Genomic DNA, 23,354 nt, shown 5'->3' with positions numbered 1-23,354 from the left:
TAGAATCTGAGTAGAGGAAATAGCTATTGAGGGCAGGATGCTTGTGTATGTATTGGGGGTAGGTATGGTGGTATTGAGAGTATTAACATTTCTTAATACTTTCAAAAATGGTCAAGGATGGCTGTGGAAATTAAAAAAAAAGAAGGTTGTCCAAGAATACGCATTACTCATTCTACAAATACTGATAGAGTACTAACCATGTACAAAACAAAAATAGGATATTGAGTCATCTCAGTATGTGTGAAGGGATACTTTTGGCTCTTACAAAAATGGCTACTAATTTTCCCTCAAAATCTGTCCTCCGTCTTCAGTGTAGCAGATGCTTTTGGCATCCCACCCAGAATTTCTTCACCAGCTGTTGTACTCATTCTCTAGCTGCTGTGGATACTAGCTGGTTAAGGCTCATACCTGTACCCTTTTCTTGATAATCACCTTGGTATGACAAGAACCACTCAGATAGAGATACTTGCGACGTCCAGGCTTGCTTCAATGTGAGATTAAACTCTGTGATGCAATTTATGCACCACAGCTCCCTGTGGGATCAGGCTGAAGCTAGACTTGAAAACACATCTCTGCCCGGCTTCTTCCCTGCAGGCTTTTTTCTGAGAGCACTCTCTTCATAGCTCACTTGCACAAGAATCCCTGTCTTAGGCTTTTCTCTTAGGAAAATCAATTTGAAATCCTTAAATTAGTAGTATTTTTATCAGGCACATGGGTTTTACTAACAAAAACTACATACCCAAGCCATCACTACAGCTTGGTGTAATTATGTGAACAAGTTCTGGCCTATGAATGTAAGTAAAAGTGATATAAGTAACCTCTGGGACTTGTTCTTAAAGGTGGGAAGGATCATGTGCTCTGTTCCTTTCATTCTACACCTTCGAGCTTGTAATAGCGTAGATATGATGGACAGAGTTTCATCTTGGGAAAATAAGGATGAAGACCATACCCTATAGCGGGCAGAATCCTGAGACCTAGACAATTAGGCAGCCAATATATCCGCTCTGAAATTTGGATATATTGGACTTTTCCTTGACAAAGTTCTCTCCTGTTTAAGCCACTGTTATTTCTAAGATTCTTGTTATACACAAAGCCACCCCCAAACTGTGACAACTAATCAAAAGATTTTACTCTGTTCAGATCTCAGTGATCATATATATGTAATAAGAGATGCAAAGATGCAAAGCTACACCTTTGCCCTTAAGATGATCTAAGGGAAAGACTAATAAGCAGACCATCAGAGAACCTAGAAAGTACCCCCAAACTCCTTCCTTTATTCATTCAAATGCTCTATTGGAGACCAGTGATGGGGGAACTTTATTTACATGTTTCCCTGTCTAATAGCTTAAAGTGTAGGCGATTTTATTTCTCAGAGCTTGAGTTGTTCTGGTAAAAATGTTTAGGTTTGTATTGAAAAGCATTCAGATAGGCCTCTTGCTGTCTCTTTTACTTATTTCCCATAGCAACATCCAATGAAGTTCAAAATATATCCAATCAAGTATCACCTCTCATGGATTTTTTCTTCCAAAAATGACCTTGAATCTGTTTTATTTTCTTGGGCACTTCTACCATTAACACTCTAAACATAGGCCCCCCATTGCCTTATGCCTCATTTATTGTAAAAACTCCATTTCTAATTTCTCTAGTTTCCATTTTCTAATTTCCATTTTGCATTTTCTAATTTCTCTAGTTTCATAGAATTGCTGTAAGGTACTTCCAGGAAAACTGCTTTCTGTTTTCCATCTCCTGCTTGATATTTCTTGGCGTTTAAGTCTTAGTATTTTTTTTACCATTATTTACAGTCATCCTTCTAACTATCACCTACAGAAAGCCCATTTTCTAACAACACTGATCTACTTGCTTTATCAGGAATATAACGTAGCTTTTTCTTTGTTAATAACAACAGTTGCTACTGTTGGCTTTGCTATTTGACATTTGCAAGGCATTTTCTAGATCAGGGGTCAGCAAACTGTGACCCACAGCCCAAATCCGTCCCACCACCTGTCTTTGTAAGTAAAGTTTTATTGAAACACAGCCATGTCCACTCATTTATATCTTGTGTATGGATATTGTCTGGCTATTACAACACAGTTGAGTAGTTGTAATAGAGACTATATGGCTTGAAAAATCTAAAATTTTTTACAATTTTACTTTTTTTTTTTTTTTTTTCTGAGATGGAGTCTCGCTCTGTCACCCAGGCTGGAGTGCAGTGGCTCACTGCAAGCTCTGCCTCCCGGGTTCACGCCATTCTCCTGCCTCAGCCTCCCGAGTAGTTGGGACTACAGGCACCCACCACCACACTCGGCTCATTTTTTGTATTTTTAGTAGAAACGGGGTTTCACCGTGTTAGCCAGGATGGTCTCGATCTCCTGACCTCGTGATCCGCCCACCTCAGCCTCCCAAAGGGCACAATTTTACTCTTTATAGAAAAAGTTTGCCATCCCCTGTTTTCATTCATTATTTAATTTTTCTTGTAGAAGTCTTCCTGAAACCTTTCTAACAGAAATCTTCCCCAATTACACTTTCCCTAGCCATGAGTTATCCCAAATTTTGCTGATCAGCAGCTACTACTTTATTAAGCCTATTCAATTTCTCTTCACTTAATGCATCAACATTAGCAGTTAACATTTTATTTTTTTGGAGAATAGTTTTTTACAAATAAAGAACAAATAGTAATAATCACAGTATAACCCTGTATAGCCACCAATAAAGTCCTGTTGGGTTGTAAGTGACTTGTTTGCCTGGCATATGTTGTTTGTAATTTTTAAAATTCCCTCATTATAATTACAAATTATGTCATGTCCTAGATTTTCAGTAATGTTTGTAAAATACGATAAATACACATGTTATATCCATGGTTGAAAAGGGCCTATGGTGATTCATTTGACCTAAAATGGAAAAAAAAAAAAAAGACTACATAAAATCTCAAATTGGACTTTATGCACCTAATTATTTTACAAACGTATCTTTTCCAGTACTCTATCTACTCCATATTAATTTGATACTTTTTGAAGAAAATTTATAAGTCTCTGCCTCGAACATGACACAATTGATTTCAAAGAGCTCTCAAAGCTGTCTCTTCTATAGGACTTGGTAAGATTAGACAAAGCTTTTCTTAATCCAGTGATCTAAGAAACTACCCCATCATCACTCCAGCAGAATTTATTTCATCTTCTTAGTAAAAAAAAAAAAAAAAAATAGGCTGTTTTGTTGAAGACATGTATTTCCTAGATAGTTAAAAAAAAAAAAATCAGTAAATCAAATAGACATTTCACACAGCTCTTGGCTTTTACTTCCATCAATTGAATTTGTTGTTTTTGAAAAGAGCACAACCCAGAAATATAGCAATTTGGCTAATTATTGCTCTGTTAAAAATAGTTTGATCCATTAGAAAATGCCTTCTTGTCTCAGACCTGGAAATATGGCTTAAACTTCAACACCATCTCCAAGAATCATCAGAGTTATCCAACTGAAAAATCTCATTGAAACCTACTATGGCAAGAAAGATGTCTCTACCAAAAAACTACAGAAAGTGCCTGATGTGCAGTTTTACAATTTAAATATATTATCCATAAGAGACTCTACATCCGAACTTGAAATCTTATTTTAAAGACTTTCACTTGTATATGACTTTTTTTTTTTTTAAAGGGACTGGCTTATGTAGGTTTAATTGCATTTTTATAACCTACAAATTATAGCTGATATTCTCAAGGGTATACTATGGTTTCAATTAAGAGAGACAGTTTAAAAATTAGGAAACCAAGATTGTGAAACTACACTAGATCCTTGGAACACATATGCACATGATCATTAAAATTACTGGGTAGGATGTAAAACATTTATACGGACTTTGATTGCCCTGAACAAATTATGAAGACTCCTTATGGCATAAATGTTTAAGGCTTTCTAAAATTATGCGGACATTATATATCCTTTGATTCAAGAATGACTTGATTTTTAAATAATAATTACATAAAAATTCATAAATATTAAAAGTATACTGTATCATACAGATTTTAAAAAATTACTTAAATTGTTTATACTACAGTTATAGCAGTTACTTGTTTGGGTCTATCAGATCTAACATTTTATTAGTTTTTATTTCCACCAGGTGACGGTAAAGGTATATTCTGTCAAAAGACAGAAAATTGTCATCTGAAATACCAAAAATCATGATTTAGGACAAGCCATTCGTAATTTGTGTTAGTTTCAGACAAGAGATGTCATAAGAAAAAGAATTATTTTATTTTCTCATGGAAAATGATAGGAATCAGAAAATTGTTTAATTTTGTCTATAGCAATGTTTTCCACAAGGTATTCCAAGGAACACTAACCTCAATCACTCATTATTTTGTTCAATAAATATGTATTGAGTGCTTTCTCATTGACAAACACCTCATATTGATTCTGAGGGGGAAAAATGTCTGTGGTAATATGTTTGGTATACAATGCATACTCCATCATCCAGAGAAAGTAGCTGAGAAAGTCTATGGGGCAGACTCTAAGATTCTTAGCTAGGAGGGTCTATGAGGCATACCCTAAGACTAGCTAGGCAAAACTCATTTAAGAATCTTTGGTACATTGTCCTCCAGCATCCTGACTTGAACAGCAAAGTAGAGGGGCATCTTTCCTGAAGATATTTATGGGTGTGGCTTCTGCTTCATGAAGTGGATTACAACTTAATACATGGAAGCTTCACAACATTTTAAGGAACCATACTACCTTATACTAAAAGGGATAAAGTTCAAATTGCAAAGAGGCCTGGGCCATTAATTTTATATGGAAAGGAAGAGCATGGACCCAAGAATATCAGAGAACCACTTCCAGTAAGCAGAACTGAGCCCTAATTAAGAAGTCGGAGTTGAACAATAAGAACACCTGGACACATGGAGGGGAACATCACATACCGGGGTCTGTCGGGGGGTGTGGGGCTAGGGGAGTGATAGCATTAGGAGAAACACCTAATGTAGATGACAGGTTGGTGGGTGCAGCAAACCACCATGGCACATGTATACCTATGTAACAAACCTGCACGTTCTACACATGTATCCCAGAACTTAAAGTATAATTAAAAAAAATAAAAAATAAAGTATATTTACTCTCCTTGGGAAAAAAAATAAAAGAAACTGGTGCCATGTATCCAGCTGAATTTTAGAATTGCCATGGGCCAGGGACTGCTCTGTATCTCCTATCCCCAGCCCTCATTTCGAATGGGGATATTTGGTTTAGCTATGTTATCCCTGTCTCACTATTTATGTTGGCTATGTGAGGGCCAAATTATATACCTTTTTAGTTCACAGAGTTTTGGATGAAGAGCAGCCACTCCTGAGCAGTTGTATTCAGGGAACTAAGCAGGAAGAACCTCATTCACATTCAGAGCTGACTTGGATAATAAGATCATCAACTTCTAACCTAATCCTGATGCCACAGAAAGATAAGACTTTGGAGGTTTCAGGAATGGGGTCACTATACTTTTCATTTATAAGGACATGAATTACAGTATTAAGGGTCAAAAGGTTGACTCTTACACTGTTACCTTGGTGGCCCTACCAATGAACCACACCTCAAAGCCCTTGTAAAGTCTTCTCCTGTATTATCTCAAAACTTGGCTCATGGGACATCAGTAAGCATGACTCAAGGAGATGCTTGATAAGCAGTTATACATTCTGAGTTGCCACGTAAAAAGTCTGGCTCACCTGATAGAAAGATAAATGGAAAAAGCACATGGAGAGAGAGGCCCTCAGAAATAATAGAGAAACAGGCTCAGCAAACCCTGTATTGCAGTGCACTCCAGCCGCAAGTGACCACAGGCAAGATCACTGGAAGAACCACCTAGCTGAGTCCAGCCCACATTGCAGAATCATGTGCAAATAAAATGGTTATTGCTTTAAGGCACTAAGTTTTAGAGTGCTTTCCCCCCAGAATAGGTGGAAGAAACAATTGTTTTTGAAGTAATCATAGGAAAGATAGAAAGAAAGCAAACATAAACTGGATTTTCTTCAAGAAATAAATATGTATTATTCAGGTAGGCAATGAAAATATTGAATTTCAAATGAAGGAACAAAGTGAAAAAATGATAAGAATTCATGCCTTAATCTGTGAAGAGCAGACAGGATAGTAGAACATGACATGTTGCCACGTCATTCTTCAAGTTCTGAGGTCTTTCTCAGAGGTATTTCTTCCATCTTTCAGAGACTTCTTATGCTTGTTTGCCGTTACATGCAGACTTTTCAGTTGTAAGAAGGAAGACTTAAGAGGAACGGGGCTACTCTATCTCGGCAGAATTCCATTGAATTCTAAACTATTTTCATAGTATCTACAGCAATTTATTACACACTTATTTTCTCTTAGGTAAACTACTTGAAAGTAAAAGCTTTTCTTTAAATCTTTTAAATCCTACCATTAGCATAGAATGAGTGAATAAATGGATTTTCTTTAAGTACTTTTTGATAGATGCTTACTTACTATGTTCTTTCAATGAGAAAAAAGAGTTACATAGTCCCAAAAGGAAAAATCAAGCCTTGAGCAAATGAACTACATACTAGATACAACACATTATAGATATGTCATTTGAAAAAAATATGTTTTTAAAACGTTAACACACAAAAATCAATCACATTTTCACATAGTAACAATGTACATGTCGAAACCAAAATTAAACAGAAGATATCATTTACAAACACTCCAAGGAAAATGAAATACTTAGTTAAAATTTTAACAGAATGTTCATAGGATTTGTATGCTGATGAAAGAAACCAAAGAAGGAAATCCTAAATACATGGAGGCACATACTGTATTCACAGATAGTGAGACTCAATATGGTAAAGATATCAATTCTCCTCAAATTGATCCATAGGCTTAATGAAATTGCTATCAAAATTCTAGTAAGGATTTTTGTAGATATAGACAAACTTATGCTAAAATTTACATGAAAAATAATGGGCCCTACACTAGCTAAACACAATCTTTAAAAAGACATATAAAGTAGGAGGAATCACTCTAGTTGATATTTTCACCACCATATAGCTATACTAATCAATACAGTTTGGTATTGGCAGAGGGATAGACAAAGGTATGGAATAAAAAACACAGAAATTAACCCACAAAAATATGCTCAATGGATTTTGAATAAAGATGCAAAAGCAATTCAATGGAGGAAGCATAGCCTTTACAACAAATGGTGCTGGGACAATTGGACATCCATCCCCATAAAACTAAGACTTAACCTAAACAAATATCAGTCCTGAAATAAATATTAATTCAAAATTAAGATTTCATGATGAAAATGCCAAAAGTAATTGCAACAAAAGCAAAAATTGACAAATGGGATCTAATTAAACTAAAGAGCTTTTGCACAGCAAAAGAAACTATCATCAGAGTGAACAGACAACCTAAGGAATAGGAGAAAATTTTTTCAATCTGTTCACTTGACAAAGGTCTAATATCCAGAGTCTACAAGGAACTTAAACAAACTTATGAGAAAAAAACAAACAACTCCATTAAAAAGTGGGCAAAGGATATGAACAGATACTTTTCAAAAGAAGACATTTAAGTGGCCAACAAACATATGAAAAAACGTTCAACATTACTGATCATTAGAGAAATGCAAATCAAAACCACAATGAGGTACCATCTCACACCAGTCAGAACGGCGATTATTAAAAAGTCAAGAAACAACAGATGCTGGCGAGGTTGCAGAAAAAAAGGAATGCTTTTACACTGTGGGTAGGAATGTAAATTAGTTCAACCATTGTGGAAGACAGTGTGGCGATTCCTCAAAGATACAGAAACAGAAATACCATTTGATGCAGCAATCCCATTGCTGGGTATATTCCCAAATGAATATAAATCATTCGATTATAAAGATAAATGCATGAATATGTTCATTGCAGCACTATTCACAATAGCAAAAACATGCAATCAACCCAAATGCCCATCAATAACAGACTGGATGAAGAAAATGTGGTACATATACACCATGAAATACTACGCTGCCATAAAGAAGAATGAGCTTATGTCCTTTGCAGGGACATGGATGGAGGTGGAAGCCAGTATCCTCAGTAAACTAATGCAGGAACAGGAAACCAAACTCCACATATTCTCGCTTATAAGTAGGAACTGAACGATGAGAACACATGAACATAGGGAGGGGAACAACACACACTGGGGCCTGCTGGGGCTGGACGGGTGGGCTCGGGGAGGGAGAGCATCAGGAAAAATAGCTGATGCTTGCTGGACTTAATACCTAGGTGATGGGTTGATAGGTGCAGCAAACCAAAATGGCACACGTTTACCTATGTAACAAATCTGCACATCCTGCACATGTACCCCGGGACTTAAAATAAATAAATAAATACATAAAAATAAAAAATAAAATAAGCATTTTTTCAAAAAATATATTAATTCAAAATTAATTACAGACTTCAATGTAAAATGTAAAGCAACTGAATTTTTAACAATTTTTTAAACCTTAAAAATAAAAAATAAAACAAGGAAAAATCTTCAGGACTTAGCACTTGGCAGAATTTTTAGACTTCACACCAAAAGCATGGTCCATAACTGGAAAAATTCACAAATTGAACCTTATCATAATTAAAAACTTCTGCTTTGCAAAAGACCCTGTTAGAAGGACGAAAAGATAACCTACAGGCAGTCAGAAAATATTGGCAAACTGCATCTCCAAAAAGAACTAATATTTAGAACACACAAAGAATTCTCAAAATTCAATGAGGAGGACATAAATAATGCAATTATAAAATGTACAAAAATATGGACATTTTACTCACGAGAAGAGAGATGGCAAATCAACACATGAAAATTTTAATCATTAGCCATTAGGAAAATGCAAATTAAAATCATAATGAGTTATCACAATATGCCTACCAGAATGGCTACAATTAAAAGTAGTGACAATCGCAAATGCTGCAAGGATGTGGAGAAATCATACATTGCTGGTGGGAACATCAGATGGTATAGCTACTTTGAAAAACAGTTTGGTACTTTCTCATAAAACTAAGCACACAACTACCATTCAATCCATATTCACTCTTGCGCATTTATTCCAGAAAAATAAACTTATGTTCCCAAAAATTGAATACGAATGTTCATAGAAGTTTCCTTTTTAATATCCCCAAACTGGAAATAATAGAGATGCCCTTCAACAAGTGAATAAATATTGTGGTAGTCCATACCATGGAATACTACGCAGCAATAAAAAGGAATGAACTATGGATATGTACAACAACTTGGATGGACTTCAAAGGAATTACGCTGAGTGAAAAATCCAATTCCATAAGGTTCTATACTGTATGATTTCATTAATATTGCATTAATAAATTAACAAAACTATAAACATAAAGAATAGATTAGTGGTTGACAGGGGTTTGGGATTGGGGTTGGGTAGAGATGGATATAGCTATAAAAGAACAATAGGAGGGGCCCTTGAGGTGATGGCATTGTTCTGTATCTTGACTGTATCAATGTCAATATCCCGATTATGATATTGTACCACAGTTTTACAAAATGCTACCACCGAGCAAATCTGGGTATGGGATCTCTCTATGTTATGTCTTGCAACTGAATATGAATGTGCAATTATCTCAAAAATAAAATTTTAATTAAAAATAGGGTGCCAAACAACTTAGCATGCTACCATTTGGGGGGCACTGGAATGCTTCCACATATACCAGCTAGCTTTGCATATGAAACTCCTAATAGGGCATAACTATGAAAAGGGGAATTAAAAAGTTGGAGGTCAAGAATATGGAACTATTATTTTATTTTATTTCATTTTATTTTTAAGAGACAAAGTCTTACTCTGTTGCACAGGCAGAAGTGCAGTGGTGTGATCATAGCTGACTGCAGCCTCAAACTCCTGGCCTCAAGAAATCCTCCCACCTTATCCTCCTGAGTAGCTAGGACTACAGGTGCACATCACCACACCAGGCTAATTTTTAAACAGTTTTATTTTTGTAGACACGGGGTCTCACTGTGTTACGCAGGCTGGTCTTGGACTCCTGGCCTCAAGCAATCCACCTGCCTCCGCCTCCCAAAGTGCTGGGATTACAGGTGTGAGCCACCACACCTGGCCACCAAATTTTTATTTTTTTAAAAGTAAACTTGTTTTTATATATGGCCATAAAATAAGACAAAAGAAATTGTTACATAGCTTTCCTTCATTCACTATTTCATGTAAAAAATAAAATATAAATTTAAGAATGAGTAAACTGAGTAAAGAGCCAATAAGTATGGAGCAAAGAATTGTGTGGTATTATTCTGTCCAAAATAGATATTAAGAGAAGGAAATAAGAAAGTTCTTGTTCATTATAATGATAGGAGTCTTAGGTGTTTCCATTATGTATGCCATTTAATTGCATATATTTAAGTGTAAATGGAAATTAGCTGTATATGAAAAGCTTGATAAACAATTTCATTGACAAGTTAATACTCAGAATATTTATCAGAAAGACTAGAACCTTAGAATGGATGCTAACATTTTCAAGCCTCTAAAATTCTTTGCAAGTGGATTATTTAAAAACTAATGGTGACAGTTTAGTGGCCTGATAGCTAACAATATGCCAAAATGTCAGTGACTCAACTGACAGCCCTTGAGCTCCTCTCACGTCAACACCAAGCCGTGCTATTTCAAATGCTGTTTGTAAAGACTTTTGAGTACCCCTTTCCAAACTGGAAAAGGAAGCTGTAACAACACTCCCTTCAAACTGATTGGCATATTTGAATGTCAATGACAAAAGTATCTCTTCCTGCAGTTTATCGCTTTCTCTAGATTGCTACTTGACACACATAAACTTTAAAGTATTTGTCTTTTAGTTTCACCTTTTATTAAAATGTAGACATATGAACATATGGCAAGTGTCATCATTTTGGAAACTTTTCAATCTTTCATTCATTATTGTAACTGGTAATTCAGAGGCCTTTTTTTTTTTTTTTTTTTTTTTTTGAGATGGAGTTTGGCTCTTGTTGCCAGTGCAATGGCGCGATCTCGGCTCACCGCAACCTCTGCCTCATGGGTTCAAGTGATTCTCTTGCCTCAGTCTCCCGAGTAGCTGGGATTACAGGCATGCACCACCACGCCTGGCTAATTTTGTATTTTTAGGAGAGATGGGGTATCTCCATGTTGGTCAGGCTGGTCTCGAACTCCCGACCTCAGGTGATCTGCCCACCTCGGCCTCCCAAAGTGCTGGGATTACAGGCATGAGCCACGGTGCCCGGCCCTTCCAGAGGCATTTTAATGCAATTTCTCAGAGTGTTGGATCACAGTGTATATTTAAATACATCAGAGAATTGCAACCTCAGTGTTTTCAAAATTCAGATTACTAATGTGAACACATCATTATTTTTCCATCAATAATAAGTGACGAAATGTAGCATTCTACTATGGACATCCAACTCAATTCTAATGTCAGATAAATGAGGACACACATTTGCCTATCTTGAAGAATCACCTTATGACATGCATGAACAATCAGAAATAATGATTTTTAAAAAGAAACACAGCAGATATGAAATTAAAATCTAATTACTATTGGTCAAATGGGAACAGCTAGTCCAAACAGTATTCTTTAACTGTACTAATATGACAGTTATTGATCTGTACCCCTACAAAACCTCTACTTTTATTAAGAGTTATGTTTAATCATAAAAGGATTAGTAAACCCTAAGAGAAAGAAGAAGAGTTGCCAAAGGAATGATGCATTTGTTTGTTTATTTATTTATTTTTGAGACAGACTCTCGCTCTGTTGCCCAGGCTGGAGTACAGTGGTGTGATCTCGGGTCACTGCAACCTCCACCTCCTGGGTTCAAGCGATTCTTTTGCCTCAGCCTCCCAAGTAGCTGGGATCACAAGCACGCGCCACCATGCTCGGCTAATTTTTTGTATTTTTAGTAGAGATGGGGTTTTGCCATGTTGACCAGGCCGGTCTCGAACTCCTGGCCTCAAGTGTTCTGCCTGCCTCGGCCTCCCAAAGTTCTGGGATTACAGGCGTGAGCCACCGCGCCCGGCCAGATGCATTTGTTCTTTTAAAATCCATTAGGCATTTTTCCCAAACACAACTCTTTACTTATGTTCATTTATATTTTCCAGCATTAACTCTAACATAATATATGTTGTCAGTGTTAGAAAAATACATTTCTGTTTAACTTTTATGCAACTTGACCTATTTCAATGTCCTAGCACACCCGTAGCCATGGCTCAGCTTACAGGTAATTATTAGAGATGACGGTGAGAGGGAGGCATGATATTTATGAGAGAGGAGTGTTGGCTGCTGATCAGGATTTCAGGAGCGGTAAATTTTTATTTGAAAAAGACACTAGGTGATTCTGAGACTTTCTCTGAGTTATGGGAATCAATTACTTTAGATTCTTCTTTATTTCTCTGAATAAGCCCAAATACAGAAAGCCAAATAAATAGATTTAAACACACCGTCTATATGACTATACCCAGCTTTGCTAATGTTCTAATAGTCCAATGACATACACGATCGTTCACGAAGGGTGTGATTCACAATCTATGAAGGGCTAAACGCTTAAACTGAGGTTTTTAACTGCGAATGTGTTACATGGGCATTGCTTCAATGCATTATCTTTAAACAAACCGTATATGCCTCTTCCAGAAGCTGACAAAGATGTGTAGATGTATGGTGGGTATCCTTGGGGATACAGGAACTGAATTTGTTATTAACTTTGGTATTGGCCCTGAAAGACTTGGGAAAATTTTTGTATTGACCCAGAAGTTTTGGTTAGCAAAGCAATCTGGAACACAACCTTCATATTCTCTAACATGGTAATTCTTTCTTCCTCTCCCTGTGCACATACACACATTACCTAAATCATCTTTGCAAATGGGTGTGAACCAGAAGTATCCATGCTCTATCTGTCTGTGAAGGGCAACAGCAAAATGTTACAACTCATTTAGCAAGAAACTATGCATCCTTTCTGCAAGTCTTTGCTTACATTTTATTTGTACCATTTTACTTCCTCTATAAATTTTATTTCATAGTTTTTAGTAATTCTTGGTAACATAAGTGGCTACCCAGATGGTATCGCTTTTCTCCATAAGCTGGAAATAATGTCTAATATAAATTCCAATCCCATCTTTTTATGATTTGATTCTAAATTTTAGAAAGCAGCAACACATGCAAATATTGAGACAACGGCTTTAGGCAAAAGAGATAGCAGCAACATTTAAGTAGGAGAAAGCAGCCTGTGCTTTCTTTGATTCAGCAGTAATAGAATTAAAGGGATACCTGATGACACAGGCATAGAGACCGCTGTCCTGTAGCAATGTTGGCCGGAACCAAATGGAGTCTTCTTCTTTGCTCATTCTACTTCCATCAAAGGCTATTGGCTCTTCAAAGTCTCCAGGACCAGAACTTTTGTACCACATCAAACTGAGTCCAGCACTTTGGGCAAGGGAGTAATTTGTTCTGATATAACCATAAAAGAGTGCACATTTGATTCGAACAGGCTCTCCCACCAAAACTTGATATTTCTTGATATCGATAGACCAATCAGTGCATCCATCGGCTATAGTAAAAAAAGAGAGAGAGAAAGAGAGGAAAAACATTAGAGGGAAAAAAAAACAAGCAATTAGATCATTCATTCATCCAACAAATATTTACTGAGCATCCATATTGGGTCAGATTTTATTCTAGGCACAGAGCACATAGCAATGAATCAAACTGAGAATGGCCCTGCAAAGTAGTGGACTCTGCTAACAAACAATGTATTCTTCACTTAGTCTGCTTCTGCTGTTATTTATTATTTGTTTATATCAATGTGCTGGTTATTGATTTATTGCCTCTTCATTCTAAATGTACCTTTCTGCCTGCTCGGTAAAAATACATCTGGGCCTTTGAGATATGTTTTTCTTTACTAGCTGGCACTGAAGCTTTGTGGGGAGAGGGCACTGGTGAGACATTTCAGGAAGAAAGGGATTTGCTTCCTATTTTCAGTGTGCTCACTTGGCAGGCTCTTGCAGCGTTCAAGGCTTCTTCAGCACCTGGTTCCTACAGTGCTTGGCAACCAGCAGCTTGGCAATGTTTCCCAGGTACCTTAGAGGGAGGGTCTCTGTTAACTTGAAGAAGACAGATTTCTGACAAGTTCTGCTAGTATAGCAACTTAGTGATTTCTGCCATTCGGTAAGCTATGGTTGTACCTTCCCAATAAAGTGTGGATCTCTGCTTTGGGGATGAAAACATAGGGACTTTTTCTCAGGTGTGCTGTCTCAGCCCTAGGGCTAATGGTAGCCATTCCTCTATTATTTATGGTTCTCTTTTGCTATAGACTGAATGTTTGTGCCCTCCCCTGAAAATCTACATGTTGAAGCCTTAACCCTCAATAAGACAGTATGTGGAGATGAGGCCTTTCTTTGGGAGGTAATTAGGGTTAGATGAGGAGGGTCATGAGAACGAGGCTCTTGATGGGATTAGTGCCCTTACAAGAAGAGACACCAGAGAGCTTGCTCTTTCTCTCCATCGTGATTACAAAAAAAGAGATCACGTGAGCACAGAGCAAGAAGGTAGCCATCCAAAACCCAGAAACCAAATTGGCTGGTACCTTGATCTTGGACTTCCCAGTCACTAGAACTGTGAGAAATAAATATCTTCTGTTTAAGCCACTCAGTCTATAGTATTTTGTTATGGCAGCCTGAGCAAACTAATACAACTTTCTTTTATGCTAGCCAATCCCTTCATTACTGTAATCCCCTGTTACATTTAATAATTATTTGTAAAAACTTTCACTGTTCAAATGACTGTGTTTTTTTCTCTGACTGGACCCAAACTGATACAATTGAGAATAAATGTTTTACAGCCAAACAATATAGAAATCAATAAAAGTGAGTTGAGCTCTGGTAGTGGTTTTTTCCCAGCCAGAGACAGAGGTAAACGGACACTTTGCTCTGACTTCTGGGAGAATCGGAGAAGTGTAAACAAGAAACCATGGTGGGAAATGTGGAGGATGGGGGTGGGGTATGATTGGGTTTTCTGTGTTTTCTGCAGGTACCATCTTCCAAATGACATCTTGACACCATTTTTTGATCACCCGTCTCCCTGCACATGCATACAAAACAACAGGTTCCCACAGGGCAGGTACATCAACATTATCATCATCACAGAGAAGTTGTGAATTTTACTGTTTAGAGAGGGCAGTTGCCCAACACTTAGCAAGAAAATCAATTTGGCATTACTCATTGTATACAAATGTTGAGCAAAAGGGCAAAGACTGAGAAAACAGGACCTCTGACAGTAATAATATTTGAATATTGCAAGTAGGGTTAAACTCACTACAAATTAAAAAGAGGGCAATCTAACAGCTCTGAGAACAGGATAAATAATATAATATTCAAGAGAAGAAAAATGGTCTAGATGAAAAGGAGGATGTACATTACAGCAAAGAAGACACATAATAACATGTGGAATTAATTATCTACATTTATTATCTTAAAATTATATCTTACATCTAATAAGCACTTAACGATGTGCCAGGAGTCTATAAACTTTCATTTACTATTCACAGAAATATAAACTGAGGCATTTGAACTTGCTCTTCCCTCTGCCTGGAACATTTTTCGCCAACCAACTGCATGGCTTTCTCTTTCTTTCTTGCCAAATATCACCTCCTCAGAGAGGCCTTTTGCCTTCCCATCCTGGCCACTTGATCCAGAGTATGCCTTGGTATTTTTTTCACAAGACCTATTGCTATTTGATGTTATATTATGAATCCACTTTGCTTTCTGTCTCCCCAGTTGAATGTAAACCCCTTGAGAGCAGGGACTTTGTCCTTCTTACTTCCCTTTTTAGCCACAGTGCCTAGAATTGTGCCTGCTAACCAGATTAGCATACATTTAGTAAATGAGTAAATGAATGAATGCATGAATAAATAAGCAAAATAAACAATTGAATTACCAAATTATACAGTTGAAGAAAACTCCATGCCAGCTAATAAGGGTGAGTGCTGGGGTTCTCACCCAGCTTTATCTGAACGTAGAATTAATTCTCCCTACTGTCACATATTGTTTTTTAATAAAGGTGTCAATTTCACAGGATTCTTTGATTTAGTTAATTTCAATTACCAAATTTGGGTTTAAAATTTTTACAAAAGGGCTGTATTGAGGTACCATCTAGGGTAAATATGCTGGAAGCTTGGTGGGCATCATCAATGTCTGAGTCATTGTCATAATTCCTGTCATGACTACTGTAGAGCTGGCATACCATGTTAAACAGGAGGAAAAAAACTACACAGAGATGTCCAAGTTATATAATTGCATATAATATTTATCAAAACAGTTTTGTATATTTTCCCATTACATAAAATGAATCCTAGGTGGTAGTTTTTTAAACAGTTATAATTTTCATTATAAGTGTCAAATTATTTTGTTTTAACACTATGTAAATTACAATAGAATCAAGTTAATATAACTGACTATCTGTCATGGAGGGTATCGCTGCCAGTGAAAAAGGCTGAAATACCTTCAAGGTAGCAGTGCATAAACAGTAAGATAAAATTATTCGAGTCTCAGAAGATTTGTAGTATAAAACAAAATGCTTGAAGGTGAGCAAAAAGATTTAGTCTAGAAAGTTTTAAAAAGTTAGTAACAAATTAGATCAAGAGAACAGAGAGAGAGTTGTGTTGGGAATGCATATAGATATTATTACACACCTTCAGAATATGCTTTCTGAGAAAATGTTGGAAGAAAATCACAAATATTCCTGAAAATTACTCTTATTCCATACTTAAATATCAGTCAGGAAAAAAGTTTCATACAGTTCAACGTCATGTGCCAAGGAAAAGTTAGAGGCAAAATGAAGAAATGGCACTTTGGACATTAGAGACACTTGGTGCTCATTTCAATATGGAAACAGATGGAGGATCTATGGCTTAGGAGGTTTTACTACCATTAAACTAAATGCATGTTGTTAAAAAATAAACTTAGAATGGTTCAATAATTCCTGGGAAAAGATGGTAAATACTACAAAGAACAGTTCAAGGCATACTCAAATTATTTGAATAAAATCTTTTTTTTTTTTTTTGAGATGGAGTCTTGCTCTGTTGCCCAGGCTGGAGTGCAGTGGCATGATCTCGGCTCACTGCAACCTCCGCCTCCCAGGTTCAAGCGATTCTCCTGCCTCAGCCTCCTGACTAGCTGGGACTACAGGCGCACACCACCATGCCCAGCTAATTTTTGTATTTTTAGTAGAGACGTGGTTTCACCATGTTGGTCAGACTGGCATCAAACTCCTGACCTCGGATCTGCCCACCTTGGCCTCCTAAAGTGCTGGGATTACAGGCGTGAGCCACTAAGCCCAGCCTGCATAAAATCATTTAAACAAATGATGGACCTATGTCTCTCTTCAATGGTTACAATAAAACATTTTACTAAATGAAAGAAGTAATGAAGGAGATATATTTTTTTCCTTTGTTGTTTTGCCTCATTTGCACACATGTTCTCTCTCACACCTTGTATACTGTATTATTGTTTCTAAACCAGCTGAAAAGAAATTAGAGACATAATGATATTTCATCCCCAAATATGTCAGTATATATCTCCTTGTGAATAAAGACTTTAAAAATATAGCCACGAAGTATATTTTTTAACCTTGTGTAGTGAGACATTTCAAATCTTAAAGGGATATGTGATAACTTAAAATCTAACTCTTGATGAACAGAATTGCTGTTGATCCATTCAGTTTTTTCTTACTTCAGCACACAAGCTTTGTTGGCTTGGGAACAATCATTCCAAAAGCATATTTCTAGACACTGTTGATTTCATTACACATTAATTGTATGTAATTTATATAAATTTTATTGTTATTGCTTTTTAAAATTATCATCAGGTAATTGTGGACGCTGGTAGTATTTAATCTGTTTTTCTCCCTTTTGGAATAAAATACCCTTCTGTAAGTCTCTCTCAGAAAATTTGCTATTGGTACTCTCCTTCCCTGATGGGAGGATTCTATGGAAATACTCCAGTTCAACATATCTCTGCAGTACACGTTCTTTCACAGGCAATGGGAGTTTATGAAGGAAGCCATGAAGTTACATTGGGGAGTGGGAGTAAGAAGTACCATGTTCATTCATTTTTGTTACCTCTCATAAAGTTCTGGGAGCATATATGAACACAGTAATAGAATTAAGATTCAGAAGTAATTCTTTCACTACTGATGTACTGTGAAGAAAAGCTACATATATTGGCTATTATCAATATATTCAAATAAGAGTAGAGAAAGTATTTTTAATTAAGTCACTATTACTACCTATGTAAAAGCTAAAAATATGTTCATGGTAACAAACTTGAAGTTTGAACTCTTTCAAAAAAGTCTAATGATATAATTTATACATGTTACATACTAATATGAAAACAAAATACTATATTTATAGAAGGATAAATTATGTTACTTTAAAGTAAAGTTGAGCATCCCTAATCAGAAAATCTGAAACCCAAAATGCTCCAAAATTCAAAACTTTTTGAGTGCCAGCCAACATGACGCTGCAAATGGAAAATTCTACACCTGACCTCACATGATGGGTTACAGTCAAAATGTAGATTCACAGCACAATTTATTTAGCATCCCCAAGGAAAATATAAAATTACCTTCAGGCTATGTGTATAAGCTATTTATTTATGAAACATAAATCAATTTCATGTTCAGACTTGGGTCCCATTCCCAAGATATCTCATTATATACTGTATATGCAAGTATTCTAAAATTTGAAAAAGATCTGATATCCAAAACACTTCTGGTCCCAAGTATCTCAGAAAAAAGGGATACTCAACCTGTGTCTACTTGGATAGATATCTTGGAATAATAACTAAAAAGTAGGGAGAGTGACTCTCACTTTGCAGCAGCAACTCTTGTTGTTGGAGAAACAAACAAACAAACCCAAACTTCTAAGTTTGCCTTTTTAAAGCTCTACACTTGACTTTGGCCCGAGAAAAAGTCTTCATAAGGGTTGCTCTTCCCTGTATGTGTCTATATGTGAACAAATCCTCAATGTTTTAGGTTAATTTTCTCTGAACAATTCTTTAACTGTTAATCTGAAGGTCCCATGCATCTGTGTGGGATCATTTTATTCCTGCCTTGCATTAAGTAAATTCAGCTTAAGTCTTGTTTTTGAATCTTCTTTTTTTACTTTTCTTAGTGTTTAGAAGTGACATGAGAAAGTACCTAACACAGTACATGGAACATAGGGGATGTTCTGCTTTCCATTCCCACATTGAACAGGAGCAGAAAAAGCCCTGCTATTTGAGCAAACACAAACAGATGCACGTCATCCTGTAAGAAAATCTGGATTCTTATTTTCTTTTATTAGCCTTGGCATAAGAAACTGATACAGATAGGTAACATCTTGGTACACATGGTCCATCTTTGACTTTAAAGATTTTTTTCATTCTTTTGATTATTTAGTTACCCTATGTTCTTTAGTTAATACATACTTTCATTAGCATGTATCATATTAAATCATTATTTGCTTACATGTATTTCATTGATCACTGAAGTGTGGGGACTCTGAGAAGTGGGACTTTACCATATCTCTATCACCATCTCTATGTCTATCTCTATCTTTCTCTATCTTTATCTCTATTTCTATCTCTGCCTAGCTATCTGTTTATCTATCTATGTATCTATCATCTACATATCTAAATCTCAAACTGGACCCAGCAGCATGTGCCTGTAGTCCCAGCTACTCAAAAGGCTGATGCGGGAGGATTGTTTGAGCCCAGGAGTTCTAGTCTAGTCTGGGTAACATAGCAAGACCCCATCTCTAAAAAAGAAAAAAAAACCTCATTTAGCTCTAATTATAAATCTAGAGCTATTTCCATATCTATATATATTTGAGGCACAATAGGCAATCAATAAATGTGTGTTGAATAAATTAGTGATTAACTAAATAACTGTTCACTTAAATGAGTATTGAAAATGTATATCTTTGGTATTAACACAATCACTTATAACTATTGTTTGTAGATATTTTTAACCCCAATAATTAAAAAATAGCAGTATGCATTTTTCCTTTATAATATTGCAAAGTGATACAATTTTCTAACTCAGAATAATTTGATTTCACAAAATTGAGTGTACTTCAGAACTCAATAAATCCTTGTTGATATATTAAACATAGTTTACTGAATTAAGCATACTATTATATTGTTTATTTAGCTCATGTATGTCTCCTGGAAAACCCTCTATTTGGGTAAAAACTGATAGGAATATGTTCAGACAGATAGGTCAAAAATTATTGCCAGCTTCAGGCATTTTATTCCTTTTGGACACTTGTTGGACACTGGATTAAATATCAACACGATGAGCAACAGACTAAACAAACACTGATAAAATTTAATCCTTTTCCCAATTTAAAGGAGCCTCACAGGGAAGGCCTGTTAGATGGCAGGACACCCAGCCAGCAAAATGATCCTTTAAAGAGAAAGTAACAGGGCTCAAGGCACAGATTTACTTTTATTTTGTTTTTGTTTTAGAGCAGACAAAAGAACAGAGTTACACTTTTCAAGATAGTAAGTTACAAAAAGTCTTTAAATTTTATACCAATCCCAAATGGACTAATGGATTGTTTTCAGCAATGAACATATAAAATAATCATGCATTAAAGTTCAAGTAATATATTGGTGAGAGACAACATGTTATAGAGCGCATATGATGTGCAACTCACTCTTCTATGACAAAGATTACTGAGACTTGCATCACCCTTGAAGATATCATCTATAAGTGGGAACAGACTTGTCAAAAACCATGTATAGCACAAGAAAAACGAATAAATTCTGAGAGCAAAGATAACATTACTGAGGAAACACAAAGCAAGAAGTTTGTTTTACCTCTCAACCCAGAACTGTTTTCCATTTCACAGATGAACTAATGGAGCAGGAAATATGACTAGGAAGATCAAAAAGGATTTAAGAAAGAGATGAAATTAAAAATGCGCCTTAGTTCAAACCTGATAATTTGGAAGAGAAAATTGCAAGCCAATGGTTTATCCCAGTTAATAGGACAGTATATGGTAAGGTTCTGAAATAGTAGAGTGGTGAGGAGTACAGAAGAATGTAAGGAGGTGAAAATAAGTGCAGAAAAGACAGGTTTGGCAAGACACCATGCCAAGAAACTTGAACTTAATTCTGTAGCCCCGTAGTTTTCAAGTTTTAGTGTGCATCAGAATCACCTGGAGGACTTTTTAAGACACAGAGTTTTGTGCTCCCCTCTCAGAGTTTCAGATTCAGAAGGTCTGGATTGGGACCTAAGGATCTGCATTACTACGAAGTAGTTACCACAAAGCAGGTGATGCTGCTGGTCCAGGGATGACACTTTGAAAACCACTGCTAAAACCAATGTTGACAGTGGTAAATGTTTGCAAAGGAAGTGTTATTATCTGATTTACATTTTAGAAATATCACTTACAGGACAATATCAAGGATGGATTGGAAGGGGATAGCTAGGAGTAAGGAGACAACTCAGAAAGTTCTTAAAATAGAGGTTAAAAAAGAAGTAGCAAAAGATATGACAAGGAAATGTGGGAAGAATTGTAGTCAGAATCAACAGGATGCTGAAATTGATCAGAAGGGCGAGATGAAGGAGAAGGAGGAGTCTAGGATGACTCTGAGATTTCAAATCAGGATTCCAGAGAAGATTGTGGCACTATTAATGGAAATGAGGAGCAAAAGCAGATTCAAGGCGAGAGATAAGTGTTGTTGGGGTCAAAGTCTTGTTTGTTAGCTTACTACACATTTTCTGCCTTCATTACAGGTGTTTATACAGCAGAACGTTATTGCTTGTACTTTCTGGTATGTGCAACAAAAGCACTGCCATGTATCTTTTTCATTTTGTGAGCTCTGCTGGACATTCAAGTCCCTGGCATTAGAGAAAAATTTAAGGAAAATAAGAATGAAGTCTGTTGTGTATTTTAATATGCATATGCTTTCATATGAATAATATCATACAGATTAATTGCCTATTTGATTAACTTCTTACAGAGATTGTAGAGGAAAATTAGACACACACAGCTTGTGTATTGCTCCGCCAAGTGAATTTCTAAGTGAGAACTTTTAAAAAGGTTAGAACCATTTTTTAAGTGATGCCAAGTCTATTTTTATCAGAGAAGAAGTCTCATGAAATATATAATATATTATAAACAGATTAGCTTCACATACAACTGTTTTGGGCATTAATCTACATTCATATGTGTAATCACATATCTATTACGATTGGTATCTGTTGACATACTGCATTTTGTTTAGGGTATTACAAAAATGTATCTGTGTACCTCCTTCAGGACCTTTCCTTCTCATTTTTGTCATACATATAATAATATCCATCCATGTTATCTGTTTAGTACTTCTTCATTTTCATAGCATTTTCATAAACACTCTCAGAATCAAGTAAGAAAAAAGGGGTGATAACTTGAGGAAAAAATCATGGGGATATTTATGTAACTTTGCATGTGTTTTTTTTCCAGCTGTATTGAGGCATAATTTACAAATAAAAATTGTATATATTTAAGGCATACAATGTGATGTTTTAAGATACATATATATGTATTGTGAAATGATTAACAAATTCAAGTATAGAAGATTGTCTTGATGGGCACCGGCAACCCCACCCCCACCATGCCCCCACTCCTGCCAGTGCGAATACATGCATGGATGCCACCAATCCTGCTTCTGCCACCACCGGTGTGAATCTGTGTATGGGCACAGGAAACCCTGCCTCTGCAAGTGCCCTACTCCCACCACTGCAGGTGCAAATGCTAGCACAGATGACAGCAACCCTGCCCCCACTGGTGCCCCTCCTCAGCTGAAAAATGTGCACCCCGCCACACATGCTGTGGCTGCTGGCACACCCGAGTGAGCACAGATCCCACTGCTACCATCGTACAAAGCGCTTTGGCTGGCACTCTCCATCAGCGTGTTGTGGCCAGTGGACCAAGAACACTTAGGTCCCTCCAGTACGGCAAGTTCTTAACTTCAAGGGGCTAGAGAGCAAAGGCAGGGGCCCGGTAAAAGTCCCTCAGAGTTAGGACACACAGTCCAGGAGTGCTGTGTTGAGCCGTGGCCCCCTAAAATCTTCCAGAAAAGAAGTCAGTTGAAACCCACCTTATACCACAAACAAACCCCCACTGGCATCACAGAAGATAAAAGCAAAAAGCGCCATTCAAAGGATGCAACTTCAAAGACTGAAGGAACATCAACCCACACAGATGAGAAAGAACCAGTGCAAGATCTCTGGCAACTGAAAAAGCCAGACTGTTGTCTTACCTCCAAACAACTGTACTAGTTCCCCAGCAATGGTTTTTAAGTAGGTTGAAACTGCTGAAATGACAGACATATA

At 36.6% G+C, this 23,354-nt stretch overlaps 1 protein-coding gene across 1 annotated transcript in view; it reads right to left on the bottom strand.

Annotated features, from left to right (window-relative positions):
- Nucleotides 1-23,354, bottom strand: part of IL1RAPL1 (interleukin 1 receptor accessory protein like 1) — a 1,314,427-nt gene that overhangs the window by 670,030 nt on the left and 621,043 nt on the right. Inside the window, exon 3 of the mRNA XM_054471838.1 lies at nt 13,266-13,545. Within this exon, the coding sequence (XP_054327813.1) occupies nt 13,266-13,545 (280 nt within the window). The remainder of the gene's footprint in view (nt 1-13,265; nt 13,546-23,354) is intronic.

Source organism: Pongo pygmaeus, chromosome X (assembly GCF_028885625.2).
Source record: "Pongo pygmaeus isolate AG05252 chromosome X, NHGRI_mPonPyg2-v2.0_pri, whole genome shotgun sequence".
In the NCBI taxonomy this organism is placed as follows: Eukaryota; Metazoa; Chordata; class Mammalia; order Primates; family Hominidae; genus Pongo; species Pongo pygmaeus.
Note: the sequence above shows the minus strand (reverse complement) of the source record. Positions and strands in the feature narration are given on the sequence as shown.